This window comes from Prinia subflava, chromosome 17 (genome assembly GCF_021018805.1).
Source record: "Prinia subflava isolate CZ2003 ecotype Zambia chromosome 17, Cam_Psub_1.2, whole genome shotgun sequence".
NCBI lineage: Eukaryota > Metazoa > Chordata > Aves > Passeriformes > Cisticolidae > Prinia > Prinia subflava.
Genome location: NC_086263.1, coordinates 2,880,497 through 2,897,686, shown reverse-complemented (window position 1 = coordinate 2,897,686; position 17,190 = coordinate 2,880,497). Strand labels below are relative to the sequence as shown.

Here is a 17,190-nt window from a genome sequence, read left to right as displayed (position 1 = left end):
CGGGGAGTTGTCAGCTGGAGCTGGAGCATTTGAAGTGATTGTAAGATCTTTTTTCCATGTAGGTTTTCTGCTGAGATCAGTTATTCAGAGCATTTAAGAGTCTCTCCACACTTCCCCATTTTCACTAATTATCACAGTGTCTCTGGGGCCTCCCTCCCCTGTTGAATTTGGTTGGGTGTCAGCAAGTACCTTATACTCAGGATTTCTGGAGGTATTAGAAAGGCATCAATGGAACACACAGAGTTTGCTCATCTAGCCTTGTGTCTTTAAGAGACTGAGGTAAAACTCAAATACAGTCATCTTCTGTCTAAACAAGGGTTAATTTGTTTAGAACAAAAAGCACATTGCTTGCATTGTCACTTATTCTTCCTATGTTTAGCTGTCAACTGTTTTAATTGTATAAAGATAAATAGGAATGGAACAAGGCTTCAGACAGCTCTTTTATAGCACTTGGAGTGGACATAGTACTTCATATATATACCACAATAATGCATACCAGATGAAAAGATACTGTGGAATTTGTGCAATAAAGGTAAAAGCCCATATATCTGCCTGTTCGAATGGATGAGAACCAAGAGAGAAAAAATCTTGAAGACAAAAATAACAACAAACCCCAGCAAATTCTTGAAGTTAAGTTACACTTGCTGTGAACTGTCCCCAGGAAAAACAAGCACAGGATTTGCCTGAGCAGTGGGCAAACCTCATAAGGGGATGGACCACATATATCAACCTCCCAAACAGTTAAAGGTGTTTCACCTCCCTGCAGGTCTGCAGGTTAGCTGGACTTTTGGTATTGCTGTGTCCCAGGAATTACTCTGTGCTCCTGTGCAATTTACCTGTCTTATTTTTATTTTTCCTCCTCCCTGCCTCCTTCAGCTGATTTTCTCTGCATTTTAGTATGCTTTTCAATGAGGTGAACTGGTTCTTGCACCTTGGATTATTTAGAATGCCTCTGGAGATGTGTCACCTTCAGCAGCAGAGCATGCCCAGCACACAACCTTGGAGTCACAGTCAAGGAATTCCCAGTAAACAGGGATCACTGACCCACCTGCCCTGGCTCCCTTTGGATGCTGGTCTCCATCTTTCTCACTGCTCTGAAATTCTTTGCTCTTGGTTTGCCAGTCAGACACCACATTTAGATCCATTTGTAAAAGAACAGCCGTGAGAAATGGAAAACTGAATCCACTGACTTCATTCTTCCTTTTTAAATATGACTTTGTGTGACCTCGATGCAGCGATTGATGGTTTGGCTTCCAGGTCTGGCTGGAGATGCAAGGTTTGGTGACTGTCCCAAAATTGGGACTGTGAAAGAATACTTCATGCTCACCATCTAAGGAAAAGTTACTTTAATCTTTGTTTAAAAGGAGGGCTGTTTGTAGCAGCTTCACAAGACTGTCTTTCCTCTGTATGCCTATTTTCCAGGGACAGCAGCAAGTTGTTTCCTGCTAGTCTGCTAACCTCTTATAAAAGAAATAAAATAAGTATCTCTAGAAAAGGAAATGCGCTTTTTAACAGCGTCTGTTTCCCTTAGACACAGTTTCTGTGTTTTACATTCCTTCTGGTGGTTGTTATTACAGTTCTTCTGAGGATTTGTCACTGCTGTCAACCTCTAATAGACCTTGTCAGAAGGACAACATGACTCAGCCCACCCTCCTCTTGCCCCAGCCCCTGCATTATATTGGCCAGGTCGGCTTCAGCTGTGAAGGGAAAGTCAGATTACAAGCTCCCACTAGAGACCAGGAGACTGAGTTAGGATTTATACTTTCGTGGTGATGCTGACATCTCTTCAGAGCTCAGCAATAAATAATAGAGCAAGTTTAAAAGCTTTTTGCAGCTTGCCAGTATGTTGTTGTTGATACAGCCTGCCGTTTGTTAACATGATCCAACAAGTATCCTTTAATGACCCCGTTTGGGGAGCCTGTGAGACTCCAGAGCACTGCTAGAGAAGCTCTGTTCTGTGGTGCTGTGCTTCTGAGACCTACTTATCTGTCGTGGTTGCAGTCAACTGATGCTTATGAACTCGAGTTCATTATGAAGTACTGATTGGAGGCAGAAGCCTTCTACAGGGGTAGTTCTTTTCTGTCCCAATCTAATGGTCTCTTGACTTTAAGCTTTAAATGTGTTCCCTAGAGGGAATTAAAGTTAAATAAGACTTTGCAGGACTTTTTAATGCGAAGGTATGAAACGTCTTTGTGAAGGTCTTTTGGTCGACTGAGTTGTTTTTTCATGTGCTGCCAATATCTGATCTCACTTCTTGACCTTTAATATACACTGAGAGAGAAGATTAGGATGTTTCTAATCAGCTGAATCTTCCCTCTGGGAACACTATTAAATCTTGACTCTCAGCTTTATCTCTGCCAGGTCTTGCCAGCCCTCCCCGGTTTTGGTTTTGTTACCAGCTGAGGTCAGAGTTCATTCACCTCAAAGGTTCTTGTTCAATGGGGGAAGTTTCTTGGATCATTTCTGTAGGATTTAAGACACCAGCGAGCAACTCTGCTTGGAGGCAGACCTCTTCTCTTCTTGTGGCTTCTGAGCCAGACCTTAATCAGTGAAATAAAGTCTTTTATTTTGTGCAGGATTACTGCTAATTCTGCCCACCTCATCATTAGGAGGGCTTCGTCAAAGGTCTTCATGAGCAAAGCTGAGTGGTTTTGAGGTGCTAAGTTAGGTGCCTCATAGGCATTCAAAATATTACCTCAGCTGGTTTCTTCTGCCATCCAAAACTGTCATTTCATTAAAATTCCAAGTTTGTTGGCAATGAATTGGTAACAAGTATTGAGTTTCATACCATTGTTTTGAGGAGAATTCAAGTGAGGCTAGCAAGTCTGTGGTCATGCAGCTCAGCTTATGTTACACGGCCCGGTGGTACAGGCAAACGGTTTAATGTCAAAGCTGCAAGTAATCTTTGTAAAACAGAGCCCCCCTGAGCTGCATATCTTCCCTGTTCACTTCAGCCATCTGCAATGCCACTGTTGTGATTGAAGTATTGGGAAATTTATCCCTGAAAGCAGTACAACAATGGACTGCAGTGCTGGGGTTGATGCCCTCCTGAAAAACTTTGGTGGTCCAAGGAAGGACTGAGCACCCATGGTCTAATTTAGCCCTTGGATTCCAGTGGCTCCCATTCCACAATGTGGTCCCAGTACCTGTAGATGTCCCTGCCCTGTCCTGCGTTTTCGAGCACTCCAGAGGCTCTGTAGATATGGAAGGCACTGTGATCTGGAGTCATTGGCCAAAGCTGGATGCTTTGTTTCCATTCAAAAACTTACTCATTCTACAGACCTTGGTCTTAAGTTACTGAACTTGCAGAGAAATGTGCTCGTAATTCCTTTCTTATAAGCCCTTTCTTGTTGAGCAGAAATTTTGGCAAAGAAGAATCAAATCACTGGAGAATCCCCAGTTCTGCCTGGTTACACCAGGCCTCCTCAGATCTTTCCTTGGAACAAGCAGGCAAGAGGAAATACTTTCCATTTCAGAGAAGCGTGGACAAACAACGTTGCTTCAGACAGAGAAGAAAAGTGGCAGACAGAGTTACAGTGCTGAATCCTGCTGGCCAAAAGCATGCTCTTGCCTTTATTCAATCACTCCTGGAACACAGTGTTCTTATTGTATTCCTTCTCACCCCGCTCAGTGCCTCTCCTTGGGCTCAGGGCTCAGAGATGCCCCAACCACGATGCTGGCAGGTTTGGGGGAGTTAAAAAAAATCATCAAACACATCTCAGCAATGGAGCCTCTCCCTGCTTGCCTGACGTTTGGTAAGCGTGTGTTCTGAAAACCTGGATCCCGTTAGAAACGTTCCTGCCGTCTGGAAAACAAAGTACTCACTCGCCTGGTTTAGTCATTAAGTAAATTTGTGGTTTGGTTGAGACAAAAAATAATGAAGAAAAGCTGTTGAAATCCTGGGATTAATTTGATAGTTTGCAGGCAGCGGTGTTTTTAAGTGGAGCTGCTGCGTTCTTTATGTTGTGAGCAGACCCAGGTACAAACCTGGGCTTTCCTCTTTCCCTGTGCCTCAGAGCCAGGCATTTGGAAGTAATTTGTTCCACGAAGGCCCTCTCGGTGCGGGCGAGGGGGTTGCTCTGGGCGCGGAGCCACCGTGCGTGGGTGTCGGCACAGCCGGGCCGGCTGGAATGCCGGAGGCGCTTTGGGCTGCCTGTTCCAGCCGCGGAGGGAGCAGCACCCCGGGCTGCAGCAGGGACGGGGCTCGCTGCCTTGGCGTGACACGGAAGGCTCTGAACCCTCGGGGGGTTCGCTGCTGTTATTCCATCTGTGACATGGTGGCCGCTCCAGGGAAGAACCGCTTCCTCCGGACTCCTTTACATCTCCCGGCTGCCCCGCCTGCCTCCCCAGGGAAGCACAACTGGGGGTACAAAGCAGAGAGGCCCATGCAAAGATCCCCACAGCACTCTGCAAAGTGTTTCCCCTCTCCACCAGCCCCAATTTACCTGGGACAGTGACCAAGGAAAGCAGAGAGCAGGGAGCTGGCACTGAAGTGCTGTCTAAAATGCCTTCTCTGTGTGTTCGTCCACTTAACCACACATATATATGTGTATATATGAAATCACTTGTATTAAACATAGATGTCATTTCAGTCTGAGAAGCCAATTAGCAGAGTGGAGAGCTCTTGCCAATCAGCCTCTTGCTGAATTTTCCCCAGCTCTCAGTTGAAGCAGGGGAAAGGAGACTGCAGTATCAGCCCTCCCTACCTGTGTCTGTGCTAGTGATCCTGGTGCCCCAGGGAGGGTCAAAAATCAGGGATGAGGACTCAGGTCCCACTCATAACAGGGATTAACATGCTTGCATGTTCAGCACATCCCTGCACAAGCTTGATTCTGTCTCTTCCAATGAAATATTAAAACCAGTTCTCCTGTGATGTATTGTCTGGCAGAGGCCAGGACGTGGAGGTGTGTGTGGCTCATGGGTGGCAGCAGTGTACCCTGGATATCCAAAATGCACAGGCACTGCTGGGTTTGCCCTTCTTTTGTAGCTTCTGAAGTTGCTGCAGCAGCTTTTGGATGGCTGATGCAGCCTGACTGCTCTAAAGCAATGAGGCTCTGGTTCAGTTGCAATTAATGCAGCCAAATATCCTGTATATTTTATAGAAAATGTCCCTAATATTGTCAGCCTTTCATAACTGATAAGGATTCATATGAGTCATGTCATCATTTAAAGAACCAAACAAAACTACTATGTTATGGTATAAACTCAGGCTAATATATTGAAATTAATCTAGGCAGATACCTGTTATTGTTAGATATGGAACAGAATGTTCTGCAACATTTGCTTTATTTCAGGAAGATGATCCAATTGTCCTGTTAATGGTTTTGCAGACATGGTATTGCCTTTTTTTTTCCTCATTTTAATGAATATTTTGTGCTTTGAGCTATTAAATAAATGAGGTTTGTGGCCTTACTCTAGGGAAGACATGCATTGTTTTTAGGAAGGACTTGCTTTTATTGTTTGTCAGACTCAGATTTTTGCAGTTTTGATTTTAAATCTGTAACTAGAGGACAAAATCCTGTATTACATTGGGGTGATGAGTGAACACAGCCTCGCCTCCATTGGGAAGGAGGAGGGGAGGGCTGGTTTGGAGATGCAGTCAAATGAAATCTTGAGGGACTTGTTCTGCAGTTTTCTTGGAACACAGTGGTTTCATCCTGTTGTCTGAAAGCCTTTCCTAAGAAGGTTAGGGTGGTGATAGGGCAGTACAGCCACAATATTTAGCCTATCTAGTCCTTATTTGCCTCCTAAGGCAAACATTTTATTTCCTGCATTTCAACTTCCTTCCCAGATTCTCTCCCCCAACTTGCCGTATCCTATGATCTGAATTACTGGTTGCAATAATGCATCCTCTGTACATTAGTCCTGCCTGGGAAGGAGCATGTCCATGGTAAATGCAAAGGAGTTAGAGACTGGAAACTCAGTCTGGTAAATCTTGGATTTAGCTTTTGTAACTGTGCTTTGATACTTCACAATAATTGCTGAAGCTCCCCATAAAATAATCTCCATGTAGTCCTAAAATGGAATTGAATGCCTTAGAAGAGAAGAAGAGCCCTTATCTGTACTTTTAGTTACATTTTTATTTATTTCCCTTGTTCCTCTGGCGTGGGAGGATGAATACACAGGGAAGAAGATACAGATTTGCAAAGGCAAGGAGTGCTAAAGAGCGTCGGTTTTTTCATCAGCTTTTAAAAGCCAGACTGTAATCATAAATTCCCTGATAGCTGGAGCATGCAGAAGTCGTCTTTAAGCCTACAAGTGACAGGCTGCTGTTGCTTTTCAAACTTCAGATTTCATTTTTTTGTAAGATACAACTTTGATCTGGTTCCTTTGTAATGCTCTGCAGAGCGCCGGGGCCGCTGCGCTCGCCGGCTGCAGAGCTGGAAGTGAACTTTCTTGGCAAGAGCCATCTGGAGACCTCAAAGAACAGATTAACTTGTCCAGAATTGATGTGATCTTTGAAGAAGCTGCCCTTGCCTGGAACACATGTGATTAGCCTGACATTGGCAGTGATAAAGTTGATATGCACAGCAGCGTCTGAGTACCCAGAGTAATTGGGAAGAGTGTTAAGTGGAGCAGCCCCAACAATCTGCAGTCAGATTATCAGGTAAATCCCCAATTTTGACCTCTTGAGCCGACTTTGCATCTTTGGCACAGATCAAATGCAGTCAGGAGTAAAGGTTTTCAGCTTTGCATCTTCATAGACGTTTTGTTCTTAGCTCCAAAGCGTTCCCATGATGATGGTTTGGGAAAAGCTGTAGGATGCAACTTCTGTGATAGTTGTTGGTACCAAGGATTGGAAACAGACTGTTCTGTTCAGGTGGTGGATTAATGTAATCTTGTAAGTCGGACTCCATGGTGGATGCTGTTGTAATCCCTTGTTTAAAGTGACCCTGCTGCTGGGACACTCTTGTCAGCATGTGCTGTTTAGACATGCTGAAGGGATTTGCTTTGGCTCATCATAAACCAACATGTGCAGCTTTTCATTTGATTGACTTGTTGTGATAATGAAATGTGGAACTGCATGAAGGATATGACAGTCACCTGGTTGTTGGTAGATGTGAGTTTTGGAAGTTAATGGCCAGCTGGACACTCAGCAACCTGTGATTCTAGAAGGACTTTTTGTTTCTTGGATGGAAGTAAGTAACTTTTTATATGATTTTTTTTTCTGCACTGAATAAATGGGACATGTCAAAATAATGAGCTGGGAGGATGTCTCAGCATTAGACTGCATCCTCCCAATCACAAATGCTCAATGACCAGAGACACCAAATGAGAGTAATGCTTAGTGCTGGTTTCCTAGAAACAGTCATCTTCAGAAACACAGGACTGCAAATTTTGGACTAATTTTTCAGAATTTAGTGTGAAAAAGCAAGGTGGGAGCACAGAATGAGTAGTTGGGTCCCACTGAGTTGCAGCCCTGATCTGTGATCTCAGGGCACCATCCCTCAGCCCAAATACCACCCACCAGCAGAGGAAAGGAGGAGTTGTGTCCTGCTGCAAGATTGCTCACTGCAGGGCAGGAGGGAGAGCATCTCAGCTCCTCCAGCTGCCATCGGCTGTGGTGAGACATCTGGAGTTTGCAGAGCTCATTTTGGGGTGTCCTTCTGTGGGACTTCCCAACATCCCCAGAACTCCTGCAGCTCAGAACTTTCCAAGGTGACTCATGGAGCTTGGGTGGTTATCAGCTGCCTCATGGCATCTGGAAAATGGGATTTCTCCCATGTTAAAAATGAGCTGCTCACCAAAACTGTGGTGACCAAAGGTTCAGACTATGGCAAGGGAGGAAAACTTCTGCCAGAGCTGTTTGGGGAGAATGCATTGGAGTTTTGTGGTTGTCAGCTTCATCACTCTTTTAGCTCCTGGATTTGCTTATACTGTGTCTCCAACAGCTGCTTCCCTGGTAGTCAGGGGTTTGGAGGAGTTTCCCATGCCACCAAGGATTTTGGAGTTTCCAGGTCAGGGAGATGGGGCACCCTTGCAAGAGGAGGCCTGTTTGGATTCTATCACAGCTTCAGTTCTTTTGAGGAAAAATTGTCTTCCAGAAGATGTCAGTGTCATAAAAATTTAGTGTTGGAACTGGAGGTAGCAATGAAAACTGATGTATTAATCAGCTTCCCTGTTAAACTGGGAGCTGTTCCAGCCATGCTGGAAGTGCTAGCAGGCTTGGGAAGACCATGTCTCTCAGACCTGCCAGTAGAGTGTTGCACAACTTACTCCCCTCCAGTGGAAATTTAAATTCTACAGAAATTAGTTGCCTAGAGGCCTTTCATCTTCAAGGAAGTTTTCTTCTTGCCTTAGTGGGTTTTTTTTTCCCATGCTTGATGAAGAACATCAGTGAAGGAGGTACTTAACTGGTGAGAACCAAAGGGAGTGCCACTCAGATTTGGCTTTGGAGGCGGGAGCAGTGAGCTCTTCCTCCCACTGTGGGTGCTGAAGGTGATGGAATTCTTCCCCAGAGCACACCAACCCTGGGATTTTTGCATAGAGCAGAGTAACATGTTTGGCAAAGGTTGGGGACTTTGCATCTTTGAATTAAAATTCAAATAGCCATCAGGGGAAGTTGTGTGAGGGAGACTGGGGTTCCCAGGCTGGAAGGAAAAGGATGCCCTGAGGGACTCAGGATGCAGTGGGAACTCCACATAGAGCAAGAGTACTGAAGAGGACCTCACCTCTCTCACTTTCATTGACACTCCAAGATCTGATGGTGCTGATGTCCCAAGTGCTGGCTGCTTGGTCAGAGAAGTGAGAGATCTGGGGATGGATGGGATGCAGCCAAAACAACATGCAAAATAAACCCAAAACAGGTAGAAGGAAGCCTTGTGGAAATTCTTGCTGTTTTTCTACAGCAGTTTAGGCCCTTGTCAGCATTACCAGAATATGCAGTGATCAGCGGAAGGCTTTATGCAAAGAAAAGGCAGCTGGTCAGGCTGACTTACTCAGGTCGCTGTGATCTCTGTTATAATTGTTCCCTATGTGATTATTTTGAGGGTTGAGCAACTGAGAGCTGCAGAAGAGACATGCAGCTTTATTTCTGCAATGTATGAAATGTTCTGTGTTCGTTTCAAAAACACTCATTGCTCTTTCTGTCTTAAAAAATGAAATAAAATTCTGGAAGGCTGCGGGAATTTTTGTGAAGTCTAACTTTAAATGCTCACCTTTCCTTTTATTGCCCTTATCAGTGCATAGAGCTCGGTATGTGAGGTTTTTAGCTGACATTTCAAATCGCTCTGAGGGTGCCTGAATCCCTTTTAAAGCAGCCTCCCCTCTCAGATCAGAAGTGACCAGTTTTTTTTGTTAGACTCCATGTTCCTTTAATGTTTTCCTCCTAATAGATGTTGAAAGCGTTCTTCAGAGGCACGGCACAAAACATTCAAATAGTGATACGAGCCAGCTGAAGAGAGTTGTCAGGGAGAGAGAACATTAGGAGAAGGATTGAATACAGATGGATTCCTCAAAAGTAATGTAACCTGTTATGATTGCTTTGAAATCCTATACCCTTTCCATCTCCTTATGCTTACCAAAAGTTTACATTTGCATTGATGTATTAGAGGCAGAGCTAAAATGGAAGTAATCCCTGTTGTATACATGCTTAAGTGTGTAATTTTAGCTAAATACAACAGTTGTGACCAAACCTGCATCTGCAGTGAGAAGACCACAGCCGAAGAGTGTTGTGGGAGAGCCCAGCCACCCCAGCTCCTCCAGAGGTGCCAGGGACCTCCCAGGGACCTCCATCTGCTCACTCTTGGTTCCTTCAGCCATCACAGTTCCATACCCAACAACCTCTTCAGGTGCTCTCTGCTGCTCTGTCTTTATAGCAACTGATAAAAAGGAGAAATAGATTGCCCTGTGTGTTTTATTCTGTATATCTGAGTGCTTTGTTAGCATACTGCTAGAATAATCTGTGCCGCTTCCAGAGAGTCCTGGCAAAAGGTCCACTAGAAGTTGGTGCTGCATTTTAATTGGGTTGTCCAAAAATCATCCTTCTCTTTGCCCTCAGGGAAGGCCTGAGCTATCCATCATTCCTGCCTCAATTTAGGAGGTTGTCTCAGCCTCCATCACACCGCTGTCATGTTGGATTTGACTGGAGGGTTGCACTGCACAGCGCTCCTTTAATGTTCAGAACTGACCGTTCTGCACAGGGAGAACGGCTGAAGGGGGCTGCTCAGGTTTTCACTTATTATCCCTTGCTTCTTAGGGTGAACTTGTTCAAATTATTTTCAGTACTTGCCCTAGAAAGCTGTTCTGAAACCTGATGGAATATAGAAATGAGTTTGCTCCAGTGCACATTTGCAGTGACTGACAGAAAGTTTGCATGCTAGAAGGTATCTGTGGTGACTCACCATCCCAAGGCATCCCTATGCTCATCCCCAACCATCTCTGTATTACACCCTAGCGTGGAGAAACCTCACCAGGCTCCCTTCTGCCAAACAGCCATGAAAAGCCTCAGCTGGCTCAGGTTTGAATGTTCTTTAAACCATTCTGCAGCTATGCTAAGCTTCATCATCCGAGGAGAAATGGCTTGGAGTGTTGGTTGGTGTGTGGCACACAGAATAGTTTTCTCTTTCTGGGAGTAGAAGAGTAATTTGTTTCTAACCAGCACCATAACGGACCTTAAACAATATGATTTTTCCTAGTGGCCAGTGAATATCCATAACCCCTTGAATTACAAGAAAAATAGGGTGTATACTGAGGACCCAAAGGGTGGGTGGATAGGAGCTGGGTAAGCAATGCATTAGCTGAAGGCTGTAACCCTGTCCAGTTCAGGTTTTAAAACATTTGGTAATGCTTCCATCCCAGTACCCCATGTGCCCTATTTTACATAACAGCATCCAAAAACCTCTGCCTTAAATGTGCTCTCTGCCAGTCCCAATTTGTGCAGTGCCTGTCCTGCATTTATACTCCGTTCAGATATACAAACTGCCAGCTTTACCCTTTGCTGGTGTCTTCCTCACCTCTGGTGCCTCCATCTGTGTGTTTCTCATGGGTTTTCTTCTCTTATCTAAATGTAAACTCATTGGGGCAGGGGCTGTTTTCTGTTGTCTGTAGGACTTTACCCACTGCAGTAGAACCAGAATCACTTTTCTTGGCAGAACAGGGAAGCACAGGTTGTATGATGTGCCCTCCATGGAGGTGTTTGCACAGGGCCCATTGCAAATCACATCCACCAGGTGCAGATTACTGAGTTACTAAATAAAGGATGATGCTGATGAGCTTTGTGATCTGAACTGAAACAGGACTCTGATTTTCAGAGCTTGGAAAACCCAGGAATTTGTCAGCTTCGAGATATCTTAAAAATGCTGCTCCTCATGCAGAGGGGCAGGCAGGGAGAGCAGAGGATTAAGTGCTCTTTGGTTTATGTGAACATTTCAGCTTGTTCCTTCTTCTGGCACGTTACAAAATGACTTACAGGAGAACAGGATGCCTGCATGGCCTGTCCTGCAGGGTGGCAGAGCTGGAGGCACGTTGGCAGCAGTGGCTTTTCTGTGCTGGTGGCAGGGTCAGCATGAAGGAGTTTGTGCCTGCTTGGTTCACAGGCTGCTTCACCATCAGGTGTCTTCCTGAGCAAGGAACTCATTTCCCATGTTAGCTCATGCAGGCAGCCTCTCTCCCTGACCTTTTGCTGAAGAGAGGGAGGCTGGCATGCATGTATGCTTGGATAACAAAACATGGGTTGTGTGCAAAGCAGCCTCCATGGACCCCTGAGCAGATTGCCCACTGGAAAAGCCGGTGTGATTAGGTGGTCCTTCCTAGTGGAATTTGCAAGTGTCTGATGTACCTCAGTGCAACGCTGGAGGTCGGCTTTAGGTACTGTGCTATGAGCAACAGCTGCTGCTTGTTTCACCTCCTTCCCTCTCCAAACATGTTGGAGGGCTGTTAAAGTAAGCATAGAATGAGTGAGCTGTGCTACACATCCCTCCCTCCCTGCTGGAAGAGCAGAAGCCTATTTTGACTAAGACAAATGCTCTCTTACTGTCTAGGTATTGCTTTTAGATGCTCACAGAGTGACAATGCTAAGCAGCTGGCCATGGACTCCATAAACCTTGATGGAAACAGGACTTCTTCCACACAGTCTCATTCCCTCCGTTATCTCTAACACTATCATCTTCATAACTCCATGAATTCCCTTTTTCTTCCAGTTATGAGTCAAATTGCTCATGGCTCTATCAGTGTAACTTAGTGTGAACACAGCTTGTTCTGTAGCCCATCGTTGAGGCTGGGGCTCCAGGCAGAGCCCTTCTGCCTGGTGATGCAGAGCATGGCCAAGGTTGTGTCCTTCTAACATGACTCTCATTTTTCTCTCACAGGCATGGGTCGTGGAGAGAGCCTGTTAACCCCTACTATGTCAACACGGGCTATGCTTTGGCACCAGCCACCAGTGCCAACGACAGCGAGCAGCAGAGCATGTCCAGCGATGCCGACACCATGTCCCTGACCGACAGCAGCGTGTGAGTAACTCCTGGGGGACAGCCACGGGTGTCTCCAGCAGTGCTGCTCTTGGGTTCTTCTGGGACAGAGGCTTGGCCACAGCTGGGCTTGGGGGGAATGTCTGAATAGACCACAGTCAAGATCATCCTCACTTTCTTTTCAGTTACTTTGTCGCTGTGCGGGGTTCACTCAGCCTTGCCAGTCTTGTGAACATTGGCAGCATAAAATACTTTTGAGTGATCTCAAATAAATGGTGTTTGGTTGGAGTTTCTGCAATGTTTCTTAAGCCAGGTGCAAGAATTGGTAATGTTGGATGACTTTGTAGTAGTTGATTTGAGATTCATTATCTTCTGAATGTTATACAGATCCTTCTACTTGCCTGGGTATTTCTCTTGAGATTTTATACTGCCAGATTCTCAGAATCACAGAATGGGTCAGGTTGGAAGAGACCACAGTGGGTTATCTGGTCCAACCTCCCTGCTTAAGCAGGGTCATCCTAGAGCAGGTTTCACAGAATTGTGTCCAGATGGTTCTGAAATATCTCCAGTGAGGGGGACTCCACGGCCTCTCTGGACAATCTGTTCCAGTGCTCAGTCACTGCAGAGGGAAGAAGTTCTTCCTCATGTTCAGGTGGAACTTTCTGGGTATCAGTTTCTGCCCATTGCCTCTTGTCCTGTTGCTGGGCACCACAGAGCAGAGCCTGGTCCATCCTCTGAAATGTCCCTGCAGATGGTGACCATTGATGAGGTCCCTTCTCAGCCATTTCTTCTGGAGGCTAAACCGACCCAGTTCCCTCAGCCTGTCCTCACAGGAGATACTTCAGTCCCTTTGTTGCCCTCCTCTAGACTCACTCCAGGAGCTCTGTGTCTGTCATGTCCTGAGGAGCTCAGAACTGGACACAGCACCGCAGATGGAGTGATAGCTCAGTCTGTGATGGCTCTGCAGTGGGATTGGAGACTGACCAGTTCTAGTTTGTCTGGTGACGACTGCACTTTAACACAACTTGTGCTGATAAGCCTCAGCCAAATCCATTTTCCCTTTCCCTTTCTGTCACCCTGTATCTCACCCACAGGATGCCTTCCATAAAGATGGTCTGCAAAGAAAGAAAAAAGGGGTTATGAGATTTTGTTGTGACTGCATCTCTGTGATAGAAAAAAAACGGATTTGGGGGAAAATATTCACTGTTTGGTGTGGGTTTTAGTAGTGCAAATGCAAAGTGTCTTTCTGTAGAGTAGAAACCCTTTGATTCTTCAGGCGGGAGATGACAGGTTTACAGAATTAGGAGAAGATTTTATTAATGGCAATGCTGTAAACACAGAGTCCTCCAAGAGGCTTGTTTAGTAACACTGTGAGTGTCAGGAGCTGTCAGACCTTGTTGGAGAAACTTTCCAGCCTGTGCCATGGATGCTGTTAATGGGTGCTGCCACAGTTCCCCGCCTGCCCAGAGCTCCTACAGTGACACAGGGAGTGTGCAACGTGGCCAGGGGGTTTCTGTGCCTGTGGTGGTCGTCCTGCCTGAGCCACTAGCTTGCTCATCTCTGGCTCCACAAAGGCTTGGGCCATGTAGGAGCAGCTGTGAGTTCATTCTGCACCCATTCTGCACCAGCTCCTCACCCATTATCCACGTCACGTTGTAAAATGGACGAGGCAGACCTTGGCCAAAGGGGCCTGGGAGGAGGAGGATGCCCCCAGGACAGAACCCTGTAGACACTGCTAATTAAAGGCTCCATTTGATACAAATCCAGCTGCTCTGCCACATCCTTCTGCAATTCTTCATATTCATCAATTTATATGGAGGAGTGCTCTGAAGCTAGCAGGAGTCATGTAACTTCTTGTTATCAGGAGAGACAGATGTAAGAACTCCTCAAAATTAATTAGCTTTTAGCTCTTCCTCTCCCACTACTCCAGAGGGCTCATGGGGCTGCACTGATGGTTATACCTGTGATAAGTTGTGATCATTTATGCCAGAGTTCTTCACTCTCCTAATTTTTATTTCACTAGCCAGTTTGTTTTTTTACATAGGCAGAATAATTTCTTACTGGCCATCCTATGCTCCTTTTTCCTTTAGGCACTTTATCCCTCCTATGCCCACCATAGGCTGCATCTAGGACTTTAATTACCACCAGTATGTGCACTGCCTTCTGCTAATAACTAACCCAATCCTAGTGGTTCATTTTAAGTAAGTTTTGAACTTCATAAAGGTGAACATTCCTTTCTATGCCTCTCAAACTGGGTGCATGCAGAATCCAAAATTGGGATTCTGGATATACAGCCTTGACCTTTGGCTTACACAGACTCTGTCTGTTTTCAGCACTTGCTCTTCATTACATGCTTTAAAACTCCAGCACCAGATTTTACTCAGATTTTACATGGCACTGCTGAACCTATCTGCCTCCTGAGTTTCAAAGGAATTTTTGCAGAATTGCTCAAGGCAGCAGAAATGAAGAACAACCAGATGAAGTTAAAGAAGGGACTCCTGCTGCTTGACAAGACTTACATGTCTCAGTGCTTTGAATTTAGGCCTCCTCTGAGGAAAATGGCAATAAAAGCCTCATTTGCTGATGAGCAAGGTTCTTCCCTCTATGTGCTGTTTACACCCAGCAGTCACACTCAATAATGAAGAATTCTGGCTTCTGCTCCAAGGCAGCAGGTGAACAGGGTGATCCAAGGCACAAACCTCCATCAGACTGTCCATCAAAGGAAAATGTGTCTGAATAATTGGGATGCAAACCTTGGCTAACTGAAGAATGCTAATAAACCAGGAGAGCAAAGCATGATCTTCGGTGCTGGCCAGCTTAGGCCAGTGGAGAAGGCAGGCACAGAGCATTTGCTGCATCAGTTCCCTTCCAGGCTTTGATGTTGGATTGATCCCAGCAACATGGGATTTGGAAGTTGCTGCGTGCAAAGCCTCTAGAAAAGACCTGAGCTCTGCCTGTCTCAGCTCCTTGAGCTGGGGTGATTTTTTGGGGGCATCCAGCTCACCAAACAGATTGTAAAACTGTGATGTTACAAGCACATTTACCTGAAAGGCCAGCTTTTAACAGGATGTCTTTCCAAGCACTGGTGAATATTATTGTAATGGGTTGAATTTATATAATGAGTATGTTATCAGTCCCTGTTGTTAGAGTAATTCGCTTTTTGAGTGGCTTAAAAAACATCGCTCTTAAATGCCTGCACTCCACTGATTATTTTTCAGTCTTCCTGTGTCATAGGAATTCCTCTGCCCTTGTAGGCAAAACAGCTCTGGTCCTGTGTTGAAGGCTGTTTTTCTAATCAGCAGGGCAGCTGTGTTGTTTTAGCTGGTTTGTGTGGAGGCAGGGTCTGGGGAGGACACGGTGAGCGGCTCCGGCGCTGCCGCAGCCGCAGGTGGGGCCGAGTCGCTCACCACTGATGTTCCGTGCAGGGTCAGTGGTCAGTCAGGGATCTGAGGCTCTGCCTGCCCCGTGGGCTGCTCAGAGCCTGCCTCAGACTTGCAGCAGCTTTTCCAGCACAGTCCTAAACTGCTCTTGCTGTCTCAGAGAACCCTTCTTGGGGATCGCATCTGCCCAAGAGGAGGAGGTGAGTCTTTGGTTGGAGGGGTTGTCACAACAGAGATGCTTGAGGTAAGTTAAGGCAACTGTAGGTAGGAAGGCAGCAGGCAGCAGATGAAATCGTTAAATCTCCATGTGATATTCCAGTTCAGATGCAGAAATGTATTACGTCCATATCGATCTTGATTTCTTCAAGAGCTTACATGGTAAACAGGAGATAATGTCTCCTCTTTAGCCCAGTGCTGTGCTCCAGCTGAGCAATACTCCTTCCTCTGCATCTTATCAGGTGTCCTGGCTTATCTTAGTTGGGAGACAGCTTTGCCTTCCCCCAGGCGCTTGTGAAGCCCTCAGTGCCCTTGAGCTTGGCCAGAGGGATGCTCCTTCTTCCCCAGTTCCAGTCAAACCTGCTCCAGAGTAGGGATGGCCAATCTCCAGAACAAAGGGGTTTAGGATAGTGGTTATTCCTTCAAAAAGTCTTGCAGATTAAATGCTGTTCCTTGAATGGCTGGCCTTTAACCATAATGACTGATGAATTTCCTATCATGCTTCTTTATGTGAGAAAAGTGTCCTGTGACAGAGGTGCTTTGATAAGAGTAATTGGTAGAAAATACCAGTTTGGCTGTGTATTTGTTTCCTGTCTTTCCTAAGGCTAGTGATCCAGAATTACCCCAAGTTTTCCTATATTTAAACAAGTTTAGCAGCTTTTTAATTTAGAAGATCCCAAATGATGATTTCCAGTGCATAGTGATTGGGTTTGAAGCCTGTCTACAGAGGAGCAAAGACACCTCTTGTCAGAAGAGTCCAACTGCAGAGCCACAGCCAAACCACTGCTCCCCAGAGGCTCTTGCAGGTCCTTTTGGAGAGGGGAGGAAGCCTCCACATTTCCCCAGCAATAAACTCATTGCATTATCATTTAATAAACAATAGAAATACTCTTCTTCCTTTGTTGCACTTCAACGCTGAGCTTTCTGGTGCTAAAGAAAATCACGTGATGAAACAAGGGAAAACAGTTTGGGGAAGTTTTATTTTAAAAGTAGATGTGCTGTAAAAAAAGTTTAATATCTTTCTTCATATATATATATATTATTTCTCTATCTATTGAAAATATCTCAAAGCAAGCTACCTGACAAAAGGAAAACAAAAGTACGGTATTGGTTTTCCTTGCTTTCCCCCCATCTATTGAATAAGGTTTTGTTGGGATAAAATTAAAGTGCTTATCTTTGAATTTGCT

The 17,190-nt window shown here is 45.4% G+C and overlaps 1 protein-coding gene across 1 annotated transcript in view; it reads left to right on the top strand.

Annotated features, from left to right (window-relative positions):
- Positions 1 to 17,190, top strand: part of AXIN1 (axin 1) — a 71,417-nt gene that overhangs the window by 27,626 nt on the left and 26,601 nt on the right. Inside the window, exon 3 of the mRNA XM_063414059.1 lies at positions 12,309 to 12,449. Coding sequence (XP_063270129.1) covers positions 12,309 to 12,449 — 141 coding nt within the window. The remainder of the gene's footprint in view (positions 1 to 12,308; positions 12,450 to 17,190) is intronic.